Source organism: Ammospiza caudacuta, chromosome Z (assembly GCF_027887145.1).
Source record: "Ammospiza caudacuta isolate bAmmCau1 chromosome Z, bAmmCau1.pri, whole genome shotgun sequence".
In the NCBI taxonomy this organism is placed as follows: Eukaryota; Metazoa; Chordata; class Aves; order Passeriformes; family Passerellidae; genus Ammospiza; species Ammospiza caudacuta.
Window position 1 is genome coordinate 22,337,461 of NC_080632.1, and position 17,624 is coordinate 22,355,084.

The window sequence follows — 17,624 nt, forward strand, 5'->3', positions numbered from 1 at the left end:
AAGGGAAGCAGTGCAATATTCCTTTATTTACGTATAAGGAAAGAGGAGTGATGAAAATGTGGGAGTATCTTTTTAGAAGAACTTGTGGAAACAAAGTCAGCACATTTCTGCTAGTGTGGCATACACTTCATGATGGCATTTCATTTTTATCATCTCCTGTCGTAAGTTACAGGCCCACTTACTGCTATTGTTTTTAATTCTTTAGCTTTTCCATGGCAGTTGGAGATTATTTAATTTAAATAACCTTGCTGTTTTTCTATGAGAGATGAAATTCAGGAAGGTCTAGCCTCCTACCATACCAGATTCTGAGTTTTCAAAGGAAAAGCTAGGCACATCTTTTATTTGACTAAATGAGGTGAAGGGAGCTATCTGTCATACTACAAGAATTTACTTGTACTTTTTTTCTCTAGCAAATGATATTGATGGGGGGAAAAAGTGTAACTGAGCATGTGGTTTATCTCACCCATTAAATTCACATTTACAACAGTCTTTCAGAGTTAAATTTTTCTCTGAATTTGGGCTCCTTGTGAAATATGTCTGAACCCTTTTTTGGGACTATAACATAAGCCTGGATGGCATTACCTCTAATATTTAATGAAATGTACACACAGACTTATGTAAGCAGAATTAAGCAGGTACATCTTGCAGCAACTACACCAGCTTGAGGGCTGCCAGCATCATTTTCTCCTTTGTTACATAAATATTTTCCTCTTCCTCTCTGCTATGCCAATAAATTTCATCCCTGGCCAGCAGGTCAAAGGAGGTGATTGTCCCTCGCTCTGCTCACATGCCACGCCACCTGGACTACAGCACACAGTTCCCATGCCCTCAGCATGAGAAGGACATGGAACTGCTGGAGCAAGTCCAGAGGAGGCCGCAGTGTTGGTAAGAGGACTGGAGCACCTCCCCTACAAAGACAGACTGAGGAAGTTGGGTCTGTTCATCCTGGAGAAGAGGAGGTTGTGCAACCTCCCACTATCTGAAGGGTACTACTGGGAAACTGGAGAGGGAGTCAGTGTCAGGAACTGTAGTAACAGGGCAAGGGGTAATGGGTACAAACTGAAACAGGGGAAATTTAGGTTAGACATTAGGAAGAAATTCTTTAGTCTTCTGGGGAGAGACTGGAAGAGGTTGCCTAGGGAGGTTGTGGATGTCCCAACCCTGGCAGTGTTGAAGGCCAGTTGGATAAGGCCTAACATAAGCTGCTCTAGTGGAAGGTGTCCCTGCCCAAGGCAGCAGGGGTTTGGAATAGATGATCTTTTAGTCCATTCTAATCCCTTCACATTCTACAATTGTATGATTCCATCTGTGTTATAATACCCAGATACAAGAACATGATCAAAGTAACTGTCCAAAAAATTGTATCAGAAATTAGTGCCCTTCTGATTAACATTTTGTCAATAGAACACATGCTTCTTGAATTTACACTGGTTTGGTCTCATCAATGTGTAAAAATGTCTAAAGGCAGGGGTGTCAAGAGCAGGGAGCCAGGCTCTTCTCGGTGGTGCCAACCACTAGTACATGAGACAACTGTCAAAGACTGATGCACAGTAAATTCCACTTGAACATAAGAAAGAGCTTTACTGTGTGGGTGATTGAGTATTGGAACAGATTGTCCAGAGAGGGTGTGAAGTCTCCCTCACTGGAGATATTCAAGAACCATATAGACACAATCCTGTGCCAAATGCTCTGGGATAACCCTGCTTAAGCAGGGAGGTTGAATAGATGACCCAATGTTGATGTCCCTTCCAACATCTTCTATGTTTCTGTGACTTAAGTTTCCCTATGTGAGAGAGAAGACACCCAATATCACGAAAGATGTTTGACACAACCCATGTTTTGGACGTTCGAATTTCTCTCCAAGTTGCCGATGGACCCGTGTCTTGTCCCAGCGGAGCGCCTGTGCTTTGGCAGGCTGGCAGAGGCGACTCCGGACCGGCTACAGCCCGAAGGAGCGGATCCCGATGGAGCGGATCCCGATGGAGCGGAGCCCGCCGGTGCCACCCGGCTCTCCGGGCACCGGGGCCGCGCTCCGCCCCGCCCGCCCACTCGCTGCTCTCTGGGCACTGATTGGCTCGCGTTTCGGAGGCCCCGCCACGGCCGCTCGTTGATTGGGCGGAGCCGGCGGTGTTCGCCGCTCATTGGTGCAGGCGGGGCGGCCCCGCCCTTTCCGCGCTGCTGCCCGGCGTAGGCGCGGTGCGGAGCCGCAGTTGCTTGCCCGCCTTCACCCATGGCCGACATGGAGCTCTTCGGTGCCCAGCAGCCGCAGCCGCCGACCACCGGGAACGGGATGCCCGACAGTGGCGAGGAGGATCCCGCCGCCGCTTTCCTGGCGCAGCAGGAGAACGAGATCGCGGGCATCGAGAACGACGTGGGCTACGGCATCCTGGAGAACGGCGAGGTGCCCGAGGCGCTGCAGGGTCCCGAGGGCCTCGGCGCGGGTACGCCCTGCGGGGGCCACGGGTGGGGCGGGGGCTGAGGGGTCCCGGGTCCCCTCGTCCCTCGGGGCGGCGCGGCCGGGCGGGGACGGCGCCGGCGGGACCCTCGCTGTGCCCGGAGCGGGGCCCGCTGCCCGGGGCTGGTCCGGGGGTGGGTCGGGGCCGTCCTGGGTGCGCTGCGCCGCAAGGTGAGCTACCTCCCTGCTCCCCGGTTATAGTTTGTGTCCCCTGAAGATGCCTAAGGCGTGCCTGTGTCCTAATGCGAACGGTGCTGATCTCGTTTAATCCAGGAGCCTGTCTGAAGGAAGGCTTCTGAAAGCTGAATAAATCCGCCACTTGAATTTCTGTCTTCAGCGGGGGTGATCTTAGTCTTAAAGCATAAGAGGAGTTAAGCTAATGTTTAATTTTACTAAACCTTTAGCCTTTGTTCCTTGGTAACCTTTGTACTGAATGTAGCAAGCCCGACACTGCAGAACCCGCGTTTGGAGAAGGGTGGGAACTGAGTGTTGAGAAGTATGGATTATAGTCTAATGGTGGCTAAAGCAGCCCAGAATAAACACTTCTCCTTTTGAAAGGTTTTAACCGAAGCCCGAGTGGAAAGGGGTTGATGTTGCAACACTCTCAGAAGACTTTGCTTCTACTTATCACCAGGGCCAAATATATACTGGGGACATACTTGCTCTCTCATGTGACTTCCCTTTGTCACTGCAGTAGGATGCCACTCTCCTTCAGACTGAGTTGAATAACTGCTCCCCAGTTCATTGCTGGAACATCTTTAGAATTAAGTATTCATTTTGCAACCTGATATCAGAAATTACTGACGTATCTTATGTATGAGGGGGAAGGTTTGTAGTATCTCAGTCAATAAAGCTCATCTAGATAAACTGGGTAATGGAGACCTTCCAGTGCTTATTTGGAGGTAGGGCTGCTCTTAGCATCAGCTCACTCATAAGTTCCAAAACATGGATTACATACTGCTGAAAAAAAAGGTATTTACTGGGGACTGTTTTGTTCCAGTACAAGAACTTGAGGATAATTGTTATCAGAACACCATCCTGTTTTGGTACCATACATAATTTGACTTCCGTATTCTATGTATAGTGCAGAAACAAGACACATTGGTCACTTCCCTTCTTACTTTCAGAAGTCTTAGACAAACATCATGCCTTACGTGGGCTTTATGTTCCAAACAGACTCTGGAACATTAAAGTGGTTGTTTGAAAACTAATTTAGTTGAAAAAAACAATCTATCATTGACCTTGCCCACAATATACTAGAACAACTAGAAGAGTATGTTCTCTACATATATGTAATGATGACTATTGCAAAGTGTTTCCTTTTCAAAAAGTTGATTTGTTTAATGCTTCTAGATTAGTTTCTTATTTAGAAGTAGTTCTTAAACTGCCTTTTAAGCACTTTTTCTGAAGTCATGTAAGTTGACTTGTCATGAAGTGCAAAAGGGTTATTGGAGAACTTTAGGAATAAGTTAATAAAATAATAAATATGATAATATGATCCAAGGATCTGGGAACCCTAGGCAGGAACTGTATATCATCTTGCTTGTTTTTATGCCTTGGGATTGCATTTATGCTCTGGCCTGTTAAATAGGCATGGTAGACAATGCTTGTGGACTTGTGGTGGCCCTGTTTTTTAACAGACATTGATCTTTGTTGACTGTCAGAGCCTGTACTTGCTTGCTCCATGTCAAAAAGAACAGACTTCAGCCATGCAAAATGTACTGGTTCAGGCAGGGTGACAAATGATCTAATGACATCTGTTGCCATTTGTGTTAGACATTTCTTATCATCTGATCAGTACCTTAATAAATATCAGACAGTTGTAGTCTCTGGCATATTAGCTCATTAAACTCTTCTGTAATTGAATAGGGGAATGCAAATTTCTTCCTGAAACAATGCAAGTTCTTATGTAAATCCTTAAGCATAATGACCAGGGATTTGTGGATTTACTTTTTTTAACTGTAACCTTTCTTGAACTCCTCATTTACAGGTCTCTTGGATAAGTTCTTTATAAACACTGGGCCAAAACTAATAACTTGGGCAGCTCTCAACTGGAGTTTGAAGATCTTAACTTCAGATACAGTCACAAGCAGTCATCAGCTTCTTGAAATACACTTTTTAAGAATCATAGTTTCTCATCAACAAACAGTCTTTCAGTTTCAGTCTCTTTAAATAGTTAGACAAATACATGGACAGAAGTGAGCTTCATGAATTGTAAATATCATTATTGGGAATTCTGTTAATTGTCGTAGTGGTGGATACTGGGTGAGTATGGTGGGAATAGCGGAATGCTGCCAGGCTTGTGCGTCTCACACAGCATTATTTCATGTTGCCATGATCAGGGTTGGAATACTGATCCAGGCCTGATCCAGTAGGCTATTCATTATGTAAATAGCTATGCCATTCAAGCTGCCTGAGCATGCAAAAACCTAATCTTATTTCCCTTGGAAGGTGAAGCATAATCCCTGCTCCAGAAAGCAGAGAGTACTGTATAAATGAAGTAATACAATGCTGTTGCTTAGGTATGGGTAACATGATATCTTATGACATTTATTTTTCAGTGATGAATCAATGTCCATGTATTTGCAGTGAGATTCTGACAATAGTATGTCTTGAGGTTGTATTGGTTCACTTCCTATGTTCTCTAAGCAAGAGAGTTCAAGGGGAAATGTGTGGTTTCTATATCCCGTATGCCAATACAAATCATCCTGGCAGTTTGCCAAGTAGCTTCTTATGGGGAATTTCATTTAAAGACAAACAGTTATAGATGTTGAAAATCATGTAAATACACAATTTTAATGTAGGCTGACTAGTCTCAAACATTGCTTTTACATTTTCACGCCTGTAAGTTTCATATGAACTTGACCAAATTATTTTTCTCTATCTTCGAAAGATGTTCGTGAGCCTCTAGCAATTCAGAAAATTAATTGTGTCTGGTGGTTTCTCTAGGTACTTCGTTTAATAGCCTTTCAGGAGCTGAGTATCAATTTGCTTCAAAATTGCTTAGGAAAGAATTTATTCCTGTCTCTGTAGTTAGCACCACAAACAGCAAGAGTTCTTTTCTGACTATTGATTCTTTCTTGATTGTTTGAACAGCCATTGATTTGGGTTTTGCTGTGCAATCAGCGTCAGAGGCTTCAGAGCCCCATAAGACAGCACTGATAAGGGTATGAGAAAAGGAGTGGTATCTGCCTAGCTTGTGTTAGTAATGCTGCATTATTATGAAGTCAGGACAGAAAAATCTTGTTTTGTTTTGTTTTGTTTTCAAGAGAATACTAGTGGAAATGTACAGAAGGCGGAAATTACAGAAGCTGTTAGATTGGAAGATTATAGAAGCTGTTATGGCACAGTGTTATTGCAGATGTGTTTTAATTCTAGCCTACTGATTATATTGAAAATGAGGAACTCATGGCTTTTAATAGGACAGCGGATTAAACTAAAACACTGGAAAGAAGCACTCTTCCTGAGCTGCTTGCCTTTGTTTTGCGCACAGGCATGAGGATGAGTTATAGCTAGAAAAATTATTTCTTCTCCAGGTTCTTTCATAACTCCGTAAACAAAAGGTTTGTGAAAGATCCTTCTTTCTTATCATGTTATGGGTTAGAAGTAGGTAAAATTAAAGCATGACTGTGCCTAAAAGAAAAAAGGATGGTAAACTAGGCCTTGAGTGGTGAAGTTACTTAACCTTATGTCAGAATATATTAAACTTTATGTTCTTCTGTTCTTTAACTAGAGCTGCTAACCTATTGAAAGTAGCAGCACTTAGGGTACTTATTGTTTAAAAGAGATGCTGCAGGTAACTCCTAAAAAATACTTCTATTTTAAAAGAGAGTAAGAAAAATGTTTCAGTATACTGCAAAGCCCTGCCTCTGACTTTAGGGGAGAATAAGACTTTAGAGAGGCTGGTGAACAAGGCTAAGCTAGCTTCCTTTCAGGCCAAATGATCCTGAGTGGTAATAATTATAGTAGCAGCCTTCAGAATAGTTAATCATCATTGTGATAAATCTCTGAGGCCATATATTGACTTCTAAGATGTAAGTGACAAAATGCTTTTTGTATTCATCTTCAAACTCCCCAGTCTTTTCTTTTGTAAGCTGTAGTAAATGTGGAGGGCATTAATGCTAGCTATTTCTGGCAAGCTTGGATGTTGTATCTCCTGGGAATGCAAGGCAGCTGATATGACTTATCCTCTCCATGCTCTTCCAGACTCTAAAAGGTATCTGTGTTGCTGTATGAATGTTCATTATTACCCTATGGTCAGCATGTGTTGCAGAACTGTAGATGTTTATATGTGTTCATTGCAACAGTGCCCTTAAAAATAAAAGTTTATCTGAAGTTCAAAAGCAAACAAAAAGGAGTATGGATCATTGGTAACTGAGATGGTTCTAAACATGTGGATTTTAACTTCAGGAGATACAATACTATGATAGAATTGGATGGACTTTGAAACCAGTAGAGGAGTCTCGTTGTTCATGGCTGCTGAAAATGTTATGATGGCACTAGCAGATTTTAGGCTTTTTCTGTGGGAAGCTTATGAAATTGCATGTTTCTGTGAACAGAAAAGTCTGATACACAACTAGCATTGGTTACTGATATGAAGGCTGGCAGACAGACAGTTTTTCTGTACTTTATACTTAATTATACAAGCATGAAGACTGGAGAGCTGAAAGGAAGGAATGTTTGACTATTGGTCTTGTTGCAGTTAGCACACTTGTATTGGCATATGACAGTGTGCTGGTACATTTCTGTTTCCTCTTCTGCTTGTGATTAGCTCAGTCAGCATGCTGACTCTGCAGCTTAATTGCAAGTTCTAGGGAGCTCAGAACAGATGGGAAATTTGTTCTAATACTGCTAACGCTTCTAACCTGGATGCCCTCTGGAAACACTTAGTTCAGTTTCTGTTAGTGGCTGTTTCTGTGCAGAACAAAAATGGCCCTTAGACAAACCTATGTGTTTCATCTCAGGCACAGCCTTAAACAATGATGTTGTTCCTTTTACCTGCCAGCCTGAGTAGTGAAAACCGTAATGAATGTTTTTTGGTGTGACAAGAAAAACATATTTTCAATGTTCTTGGAAACATCCTCAAAATTTATGAGCCCTCTAGCCCAGCTGGTGACTCTAGTCTTTTTAAAGGCCTCCTGTACCTTCCAGAGGAGTAGGAGTCCAACAAAGCAGCAACCATATCTCAGTTATGGGAGTCTAGTTATAAAATATATTTTCTCATAACTGAAAAGCTATTTTTTCTTAATTTGAGTCTTCCCCTGCAAAAGTTAGTAACTATGTTCTTGGGGACTAGTATTCTCCAACTTAACTGCCATTCTTGAACTGATGAATTTACAGTCCTCTACATAACACAGTTAATGATTGCTCTTCAGTTCACTTATAAAGGAGTATGAAGAACTTCCTGTGTGCCATTCACTTGAACTATGAAACTGGTGCGAAACTAGCTGCAAATAAGAGGACACAGCAGTATAACTTGCTTAGTTTTAGGTCAGTCAGCTATCTGTTTTTAAGACAGTGGTGCAAAATAATGTGATTTTTTTGCTTACTTTTTGGTATAGTCACTTCTTTCTCTGAGGGGTGTATTATGGTGGACACACTTTTGTGTAATAGATTTATCCATGGTGATATGAGTAGCATGAGTACTTGGTATGGCATGCTGACAGATGTTATGTAGCCCTGCTCCAGAGAGGTGCCCTGCTGAGACTTAGGAGTTTCTGAAAATCTTGATGTGTTTTGTATAGTCCATAGATTTAAATAGTTTCAAAAACTTAAAGGTTTGACTAACACCTGGTATTTGTTCCCGACGGCTGTGTTGCCACTGTCACTTCAGAGATAATAATGCTGCAGCTGAAGTAGGAGTTATCAAGCATGTCATCACAGATGGTAGCAGAAAGGTGACTTTGCTAGGAATGTTAGCTTTATCTCTGAGCTAATTATGAGATAACAACAGTAAGATAAGAATTACTAATTGTTGGCTGCAGCATTGTTAATCTTCCAGGTAGACACTAAAAAACTGGTAGTCATCCTTCTTAAGAACAGCTGTATAGTAGTCAGCTTCTAGGAGAGGGAGGATGAGGACAAAGTGGGAGTAGCTTTAGAACACAGTCTGTAGCAGATTCTCAGCAGTATCAGCTCTGCTTTTTGTGTTGTTAAAAGCAGGATCTCATAAAGAAGAAATGACCTTGTATTTCTGGTTCTGCAGAACAGTGGCTCACTTGGTTTTTCATGCCTATCCAGAAAAGTGCAGGGAGAAGGAAGTGTCCCTGCAGGGTATCAAGTAACATTCCCTTTCACAACTCCCACATTACCTACTTTAGTAAAGCTTTCCATACAAGTTAAAGAAATCAGTAAATCTAGCTGTTGTATCTTTCTCAAATGACTAAACAAGTCACCTCTTTGCAGATGCCGTTGATGGAGTGATTAACGGGGATGTCTATAAGGTAAGATAGAAGTATTCTATACTTAGAATGTGCTGTTCTACTCTGAGAACTTTACCTTAATGTAGACTAATACTTCCTATTTCTTGTCTTTAAAGTAAATTTGTCTCATATCTGAGGAGGGTTTTCTGTACTGGTAACTCATCTCATGGAGTTGTCATTCTTCTTAATTATGCCCATCCTCTGAACTTAGAGGCCATGTAAAGCAGCAGTTCATTTTGAAATGTGGCTTAACAGTATGTAAGCACTGTAAAGCAGACTGTTAGGCTCTGCGATATGACTTTACATTGACTTTCACTGGCTGCTAAGCTGAAAGTGTGCTCTGATTACCTAGTTTAAAGTAGAGTTTTCAGATTTGCTTGCTCTTTAAAGGTAATTCATGCATCCTGGTTGTCTTATCAAAATAGTCTTACAAGGAACGGACTGAAAACATACATTTCTTAGTGACATGAAGATGCATGAAATTAAGCTTCTGGCTAAAAAGCTCAGCCACAGTATGAAAGCACGTTAGACAGCCATGATGACAAAAAAAGGAGATACCTGCTTTGTTGGTGTCAGGGAGGAAGGAGGCACGCTAAGGCTATCACTTTGTTGTAACTGAATTTCACGGCATGGTCATTGCCTGGTGTCACAGTTGACTTGTTACCGTGGTTAAATGAATGCTTGGGAAAGAAGCATTGTGAGCGATGTACTTCTCCTTAGAGTTTTAAGTGAATGCTGAGCTTTGTGGAGACACAAACAACTTTCACTGCTGCTGACATTCTTATATCCTCAGCATTACTGTGAGATTGATGGGACAACCTGTATTTCACAGGCCCTTTGCTCTTCCTTGTACAAGAGAAGGCAGATTTCCATTTTTAGGTACCTTGATTTTGTGTTTGAAATTCTGAGATCAGTTGCTTTGGCTGACAGAGCTTCCTCTTAATCAGAAAGAAGAGACTGAATGGGCTATACATAACATAGGTTTTAGCTACCTGTAACTAGCTAGCCCTGCAGCTGCCCAGTTTATTTTGCTTTGGATGAAATGTGAAGCCTGGTGGTGTTGCACCAGCCTAGTGTCTTCTCTTTGCAATATTCCTTCATTGAGGGCTACAGGGAGTCCAGAGAGGGGCAAGCCAAATCTATGGTCAGCCGCAGTCAACCTGGTACTCTTATGAGTGGTATTCCTTAACTCTGCTAGGGGTAGGATGAAGCAATAAAAGTCGTTAAACTTGGAGTATCTTCTGTAGCAAATACCACAGTATTCATTAGCTTTGTAAATCTGGTGTATTAATGTTAGCCCTACTCATTTTGAGTCTTTGAGATGTTACATTGTGAAACGGATGCTAGTACTCTCACTGTTCTGATGATTAAATATTAAAATGCCTCTTGGGTTATAAGCTGCATACAGCAATCCAAATTCTGTAATGTGATATGCAAATGTCTCTTGAAGTAGACAAATAAGCTGCAAAGAATGTTTTGTACTCCTGTGCACAAAACCATGAAGAAAATTATTTTGCAAAAAATATTTAAGGTGAGATGAACTCAGTATATGGCCTACTACTGTGTAGTGAGGTGCTAGGCATTGTCTTCTGCATTCTGCAGGCTTAGTGCTCTGGCACTAAGTGTCTGTGGCACTTGTATTTCCAGTTGTGTTGAATTTTTGTTTGATTCCTGATTTCTGGAGGAAGCCCTGTTTTAATTTCCTTTGATTGTGCTGTAATTTGTAGCAAGATGGTTTTAATGGTGGAAATGTGTTATAACATCAAATGAATGTTTTATTGGCTCAGTTCAAATAGAGTATAATTTTATATAGCTGGCAGGCAGTTATCTGAAATCACTTGTTCTACACAAATGACTTTGCTGTTCCTTTCCTCCAAGGAGAGTAATGGTCCCACAGACTGCTATGCTGCCATCTCCCAAGTAGATCGACTGCAGTCAGAACCAGAAAGTATTCGTAAGTGGAGAGAGGAGCAAAAGGAGCGTCTGGAGCAGCTTGGTAAGCATGGTATTTGTTGAGTAACCTCATGTCAGCTCCTCTCGGGCTGAGAGAGGTGGGGGTGTTCTACCTGGAGAAGAGAAGGCTCTGGGGTCACCTGAGAGCAGCCCTCCAGTACCTACAGAAGAAATGGAGAGGGAATTTTTACAAGAGAGTGAGAGCATTGTGTAGTTTACAAGGAGGAATGGCTTTAAACAGAAAGAGGGTAGATTTGGATTACTCATTAGGAAAAAATTCTTTGTGGTGAGGGTGGTGAGGCACTGGCACAGGCTGCCCAGAGAAGCTGTGAATGCCCCATCCTAGGCTGAATGGGGATTTTGAGCAGTCTGGTCTAATGAAAGGTGTCTCTGCCCACAGCAGAGGAGGTGGAACTAGATGATCTTAAAGGCCTCTTCCAACTCAAGCCATTCTATGATTCTTAAGCAATAGAATTCTGAACCATGGCAGTGCTTCTTCAGAGTCTTAACATGCTTCCTGGATGAGTCTTCTGGTAAGCAGACTTAAGACTGGTGTGGGAGTCAGCAAGCAAGTGGCTCTCTGAACCTTTACTTAGAGATGAGCTGACAGAAAATGAAAAGCTTTTTTAAGCTTTGATGATAATAAATACTACAGGCATTAGTAGTTTATTTCAAAGGATAAAGATTAATCATTTTGTAATTGCCGAGGCCATCTGTTGTCACATGGATCTTAATCTAATAAATAAATTAAGAAAATAATGGATTATTAATTAAACTAAATACAGCTATCAAATGCAGTGGTACCTACCCATGGACAATGTCTAAGAGACTACAAACTGGTGTGCTTCCCACTTACATGGTGGAGGAGCCTTTGCTTGAAATTGTTAGGACAGAACCTTCTGTTAAGATGTAATTCTGGATAAAGCTGACAGTTTCACTCCTCTTTTGTATTAGTTACAGCAGGTGAGGTTGTCTTGAACTGTAGGCTGTGTGTAAAAAGTATGTGGAATGCCAGGTTCCTTCACTTTGTCTAAGCATAGAGGCTTTACTAAGCTTTGTTCTAGCACTGGCATAGCAAGGTGACTGTTTCTGGTTTGAGCAGTTTGCAGACCAACAGATTGACTGAATCTGAGCTACTCTGCAAAGTGCCTATCCTAAACTGAAGTGGACTGTCCCAGTTATGCAGCACAGGAGTTCTGTTCAGCTAATCCTTTCAATGTTTGTAGTATTTAGAGTTCTCCTAGGACTAAATCAGGAAATCTCCTAACCCTTACCTGAGTTGGTGAAGCAACTGTCTGCACTAGAGTGCACCCTGAACCGTAAGTTGAAATGTTTGCAAGATGCATTTGAATACAAACGTGACTGACAAAGCAATTCTTAAATCTTCAGATGCAAATTCACGAAAGCAGGAAGCAGAATGGAAAGAGAAAGCAATAAAAGAGTTGGAAGAGTGGTATGCAAGGCAAGATGAAAAGCTTGAGAAAACAAAAGCCAGTAACAGGTAAAGTTTTTCCAGTCATCAGGAGAGTTATGGTTCTAGTTATGAAAATAATTAGGAAGGGATGTGAGAATACTTCTTCTATGTCCTAAGGCAATGGTCCTTCAGATCATTAAAGTAAACACTCCTATGACCTACCTTTTTAAGTTTTCTTAGATAATCTAGATTAAATATCCAGGAAGCATTAAGATGATGATCAAGTATTACTGAAGTTTCCTTCAGACATGAAGCTTGAACATGGCCAGAAAATATTTTACTCTGCCCACTTGTCATGCTCCCAGCTGTACAGGCCTTCAATGTCTGTAGTTACCTACCCTGAGACTAGCAATCTTACTTGCTTACTTTATAACATATGGAAGTGGCATTCTAGTTAATCTTTGCTACAGGTAATTTCATAAAATATCTTAAAATCTTTTGCTGCTCTTTTTGGAAGCAGTTCAGAAATTACATTACTCAGTTCTAGTAGTGAAAAACTGAATGCTGATTGTGTCTGTAGTGGTTTGAATTGTCTCATTATGGGTCCTGTGGTAGAAAGTGATGACTTGATTGCTGGAATAATAAGCTCTTACACTTTCTTAGAAATTCCCTGTGGAATTTTGACTTCAAGGTACATGATGGTAAAAGTGATAGAACTGACTTAATGCCTCTTAAATCTCTACTTCATTCTATGCAGGTAATCATCAAGACTGCTTTATATTTTGGAACTCAGAGGGTTCAAAACTGCTGTTCAAAACTGCTGTTTTGTTCATTTTGTTGTATTTTGTTAGTTTATTTCTTTGAAATACTGCTTTTCTTGTCAAAATAGCCATCAGCTTTGTCTTTATTAAATGAAGTCCTAGATAGACTACTCTCCTTTCTAAAGGAAGAAAGGAGGCCTACACTGCCTTCAGAATTATGGATTTGCCACTTCCATAACATTCACTGAGGAATTCACTACCTTTTCGTTGAGTGAAGAAAGGGAAACAGGATTAATACTCTCCTAGTTGGTGGCCAGAGTTCATGACACCCTCATGGCTTTATTATGGTCAGTGTTTGAGTGCAGGATACAGAGTCTGGAGCAGGGCACATTAAACAGGTGTTGCACAGAACTGTTTGGCATTCTCATCACTCTGGTGAGATCTCTTGCCTGCTGGTAGTTTCTGTCCTCTGGGAGTAGTCTTATGCTAACATTGGGGCTCTAGTCCTCAACTAGCTGATCTAAACTTCTAGGATGTGGAAGAATTTCTGTGTTGCCCCTCTAACCAATGGCTTAATTGATCCATTCCATGTGGTAACTGCTTTCCTGTTACAGTAAGTCTAGGTGATGCAAGGTTGATATGCTTGTTAAAACTGCCTCCAGCTGTGTTCCGTACTTCTCATCCTTATCTCTTTTCTCCTGCCTGCTTGCCTGCCTGTTGGACTACTTGCTACCTAGGGTGGCAGATGAAGCTTTCTACAAACAGCCCTTCGCTGACGTGATTGGTTATGTGTATGTTGCTTAACTACTAATTATGCTTGCTAGTCAACACGATAATAAGCAGGATCAAAAACAGTGCTGAGTGTCTGAAGGTGCCTTCTGAATATTTACTTTTTGGACCACTTCTGGTCTGCAGTTTTAAGTGCGGTTCTCCTGTATGCAGTGCACAAATCCTAGCACTTTCAGATCAAGTCATGTAGTGTACGTAGCCCTGGAATTATGGTAACGACTGCAGTACTCTTTAGACCTAAGGGTTTACAGTTGTTTCCAGGCCAGTGAACATTGCTTAGCAAGATGCTTTGCTGGGGATGTGGGTTAGTGCCTGCAGTTTCACATGGGTGCTGTATTTAGTCCTTCCACAGAGAAGCAGTGTTTAATTCTGTAATAGGCAGTCACCACCTGCTTTGCCTACATATCAGAAAAATATTCAAGCAATGCTTGCACATAAAGGTTCACAAGGAAGCCAAGGAAGGTGGAGGGGAATTGCCTGACACGAATCAGGGAAGAAAATGTGCATGCATGTAGAAATAGGAGGCCATTAGAGAACAGATATAAAGTACAAGAAGGTGGCATTGAGAAATCAGTGTAAACTGCTGGGAAGACATTTAGGAGTAGTGTAGATGTTTTGCCAGCCTAATAGGTCAGTGAAAATAGAGCTGTGACTTTCAAGCCCCAATGAATATGCTAGTTTCTGAGGGGTAGAAGGATTGCAATGTTCATTGGCTTGTTCGTGTATTTTAATTTCTTCCCTTAATTTGTAGACTTGAATTGAAAGATGGACATGTCACAGATTCTAAGGTGACACCTTTAGAAGGTGTATTGGAGAGCCGTGTTCTGGCTTTGAGTGCATTAATATTGAAGATTTGGTGTGAAATTCACAGCTAACTGTAGGTGGATGTAAACCAAGACTTGTGAAATGATGGATTTACAGGTGGTGTTTAACTTTTCTGAAATTTCCTGGAGTTGATTTTGTTAGATTTTTACAATAAAACCATTATTGTTGTATGTCCAATGCAAATGTGCAGTGTGAGTGCTGCATAATAAAACTGGCTGCCTGTTTCCTGAATGTAGGCTAAGCTACTAGTGCATGTTCAGCCAGCTAATCATCTGCATTAAACTCATTCTCATTTTCTATATCTGACTTAAACTTTCTCTCCTTGTTTCTTTTCTTCTCTTCACCTTTAAGCACAAACATAAATCATCCTTGCTACAGCCTAGAACAGTTAAGTAAAAAAATCTTCACTGCCCTTTACAAGTGTCATGTCACATAAAGTAGCAGTGTTGTAGTGATCCTTGTCTTCAGTGGTGTCTGTAACCTTATCATCCTTGTGAATAGTGCTGAACCCTCATGGGAGAGTCATTTTCACTGCTTTCTCTGTACTGCTTGTTGGAGTAGATGGATTTGGTTTGATCTCTGGATGCTTACTGCTTCTGCACTCAGGCAGCTACCAGGGCCCCACATCATGTAAACTAGATGCTGGAGTGCTATCCCTGCATTGAAGCAATGCTATTGGCAGCATAGAAAAGCCAAAGTAATACAGCTGGGAAGCCACTGGCACTATCCAGTACATAATGTACAAAGCCTTAGAGTCTCCTAAGGGTGAGAGCAGGAGAATTCCGTTTGTTCTGTGAGGTGACCTCAAACAAGTCATCTCCTCTGCCAAGATACGCTGTAGTTCATTGCATTCACAAGCATGGGATTCCTGACTTAAATTCCTTATGATTCATGCTGCTTCACTACAGCATTGGGAATCATCAGCAGATAGTTTTATGATGGCCTGTAGGCCTTGGGGCTGGTTTAAATCCTCAAACAGAATTTGTTTAAGACATGCTTGCAGGCAGTTGTAAATTTCCAGTTGGCAAATGTCCAGTATAAGCCATCAAGCAGCAGAGGCTTAACTATTCAAGACCTGGGCATTTCTCCATAAATAAAATGCCTACAAAAGAAGTACCTTACTTCCTGGAACCTTGTGTGGTGACTCCTTAGGCAAAGACTCAATAAGTATTCTTAAAACCAAACACCTGTATTCCAACATTTTACACAATCCTCTGCGATCCTCTGCACTGCTTGTGCATAGCATACTACTGCAGTCTACTTTCATCTCCAGGACTGGGGCAGTGGGAGCTTACGTGGCCATAATGTCCACAAGCAGCTGTCAGGTCACATTTCTTATGAAACATGCTGAAAGAAACTGCATCCTCTAAGAGGGAAGGAGTGCCTTACATGCTGGGCATTAACACAAGGTGCATTGCATTGCTTTTAGGGCAGCTGAAGAAGCCTTTGTGAATGATGCAGAAGATTTTCCTGGCACTGAGTGGGAACGTGTGGCTCAGCTCTGTGACTTTAATCCCAAGTCTAGTAAGCAGGCAAAAGATGTGTCCCGCATGCGTTCAGTCCTCATCTCACTCAAGCAGGCTCCACTGGTTCGCTGAAGCAAAGCTCGATGGAGACACTACAAATGCAATATTTTAACCTTACCCAGAGAAGCTATGTTTGCAGTAATTTTATTAATTGTTTCAATGTGTATTTTTGGACCACATCATGATGTATCTAGAGCTGATCATCGTTTGATTGCATGTTCTTCCTGATGTTTCCTTTCTGTGTCTGAAATGGGAGAACCTCCAAAACTGTAGTCTCTGTGCTGTTGTGCACCAAGGTGTCACTTCCTACATTACTGATATTAAAGATCTCTTAAACACAAAATGTGTTGACTTTGGATGAATTGAGAAGGTCTCCTGCTTCTTTTTGACAGAGTGTGTTTGAATTAAGTGTGAGTAAACATTTCTCTTGATTGCTGGTGATTTCACCTTGCTGGTGAATGTCCAGCCAGCAGTGCAAGGCTGTCCTCCTTGTTTCTTTAACCTTTCTTAAAGCTCTTGAGAGCTTTAGTTTAAAAATTTCTCCACTATCCAATTTGTCACACTAGACAGCAGCTCAAGAAAACTTAAACAGCAGGCTTGTTAAGGGGCTTATCTTGCTTCCAGTGGGACTGAGGACACTGCCTTCTGCAGGTAAGTAGTTGTGTATAATTTTCTGCTGTCACTCTGGCTGTCTGAGGCTCAACACAAAGGAGAGGGCACTGCAGTTAAAGCCTTTGGTATTCTACTGCTTATTGTGTTCCACGAGGTTTTCAATGCAGTCTTCATATGCAAAGATCTGTGGTGCAGAGGCAGTTTGGATGTTTTTGAACTGCGTGCTTGTCCTCACTGACCTTTGCGGACACTTCCTCCCACTAGGGTGGTGAACTGGAGAGTTGGAGAGTAAGAGGAGGGAAGACTTCCTCTTACTGCTGCTCATCTCTAGGTTGGAGCTCTGTCTGCCGAGGTGGTTGAATCAGAAACAAAGTGATCTAGAAAATCTGTGTTCTGCTTCCTTTGCTCACCGAGCAGTCACAGGGGCTGTATTCTAGCCTTGCTCTGTTAAACCTTACCTTAGCTGTCTGTCTTAAAACTAATCTGTTCAATCTCCTATGTTATTCCACCATGTTTATCAAAGACACAGTATTTTAACTACTGTGTAGTGTAATTGCTTTAATAACATTTATGTACAAGCTGGAAGGTTAGTCCAGGTAGTTTGAAAAGAGTTGCAGATACAGACTATGATGGACCAAAGCTCAAAATGTTACTGCACAGCAGCTGTGTCCCTTTGGTGGGTAAGGTAGTCAATAAATGGTTTCCAGTTGGGCTGCAGTAGTTAAGCTGTACCTTACTGTTGTAATGGCTTGACCTACTCTTGTGTTTGCAAGTGTATTCACATGCTACTGATGTGTGGTGATGAGAATGATTGTAGACTACAAGTCAGAAAGCTTGATTCCATGGAAGATTAGAGCAAGAAAGTAT

General features: G+C 41.7%; 1 protein-coding gene across 3 annotated transcripts; it reads left to right on the plus strand.

Moving 5' to 3' along the window:
• Nucleotides 1-2,206: 2,206 nt before the first annotated feature.
• CLTA (clathrin light chain A) lies at nucleotides 2,207-16,476 on the plus strand. Of its 3 annotated transcripts, XM_058823697.1 has the most exons (7): nucleotides 2,207-2,441; nucleotides 8,861-8,898; nucleotides 10,756-10,873; nucleotides 12,220-12,331; nucleotides 13,743-13,796; nucleotides 14,971-15,006; nucleotides 16,049-16,476. In XM_058823697.1, the coding sequence occupies exons 1-7, from the start codon at nucleotides 2,231-2,233 to the stop codon at nucleotides 16,215-16,217; spliced, it is 738 nt and encodes a 245-aa protein (XP_058679680.1). In that variant the 5' UTR covers nucleotides 2,207-2,230; the 3' UTR covers nucleotides 16,218-16,476. The 3 variants fall into 3 exon arrangements, with proteins under 3 accessions (XP_058679680.1, XP_058679681.1, XP_058679682.1); XM_058823698.1 differs by lacking the exon at nucleotides 14,971-15,006; XM_058823699.1 differs by lacking the exons at nucleotides 13,743-13,796; nucleotides 14,971-15,006.
• The last annotated feature ends 1,148 nt before the right edge of the window (nucleotides 16,477-17,624 follow it).

Excerpts from the sequence above, each read along its gene's own strand:
- CLTA (XM_058823697.1), top strand. The coding sequence starts at position 2,231 with ATGGCCGACATGGAGCTCTTCGGTGCCCAGCAGCCGCAGCCGCCGACC. Across the intron at positions 12,332-13,742 it reads AAAACAAAAGCCAGTAACAG|GGTGGCAGATGAAGCTTTCT; the intron begins GTAAAGTTTTTC and ends CTTGCTACCTAG. Across the intron at positions 13,797-14,970 it reads GCTGACGTGATTGGTTATGT|CACAAACATAAATCATCCTT; the intron begins GTATGTTGCTTA and ends TTCACCTTTAAG.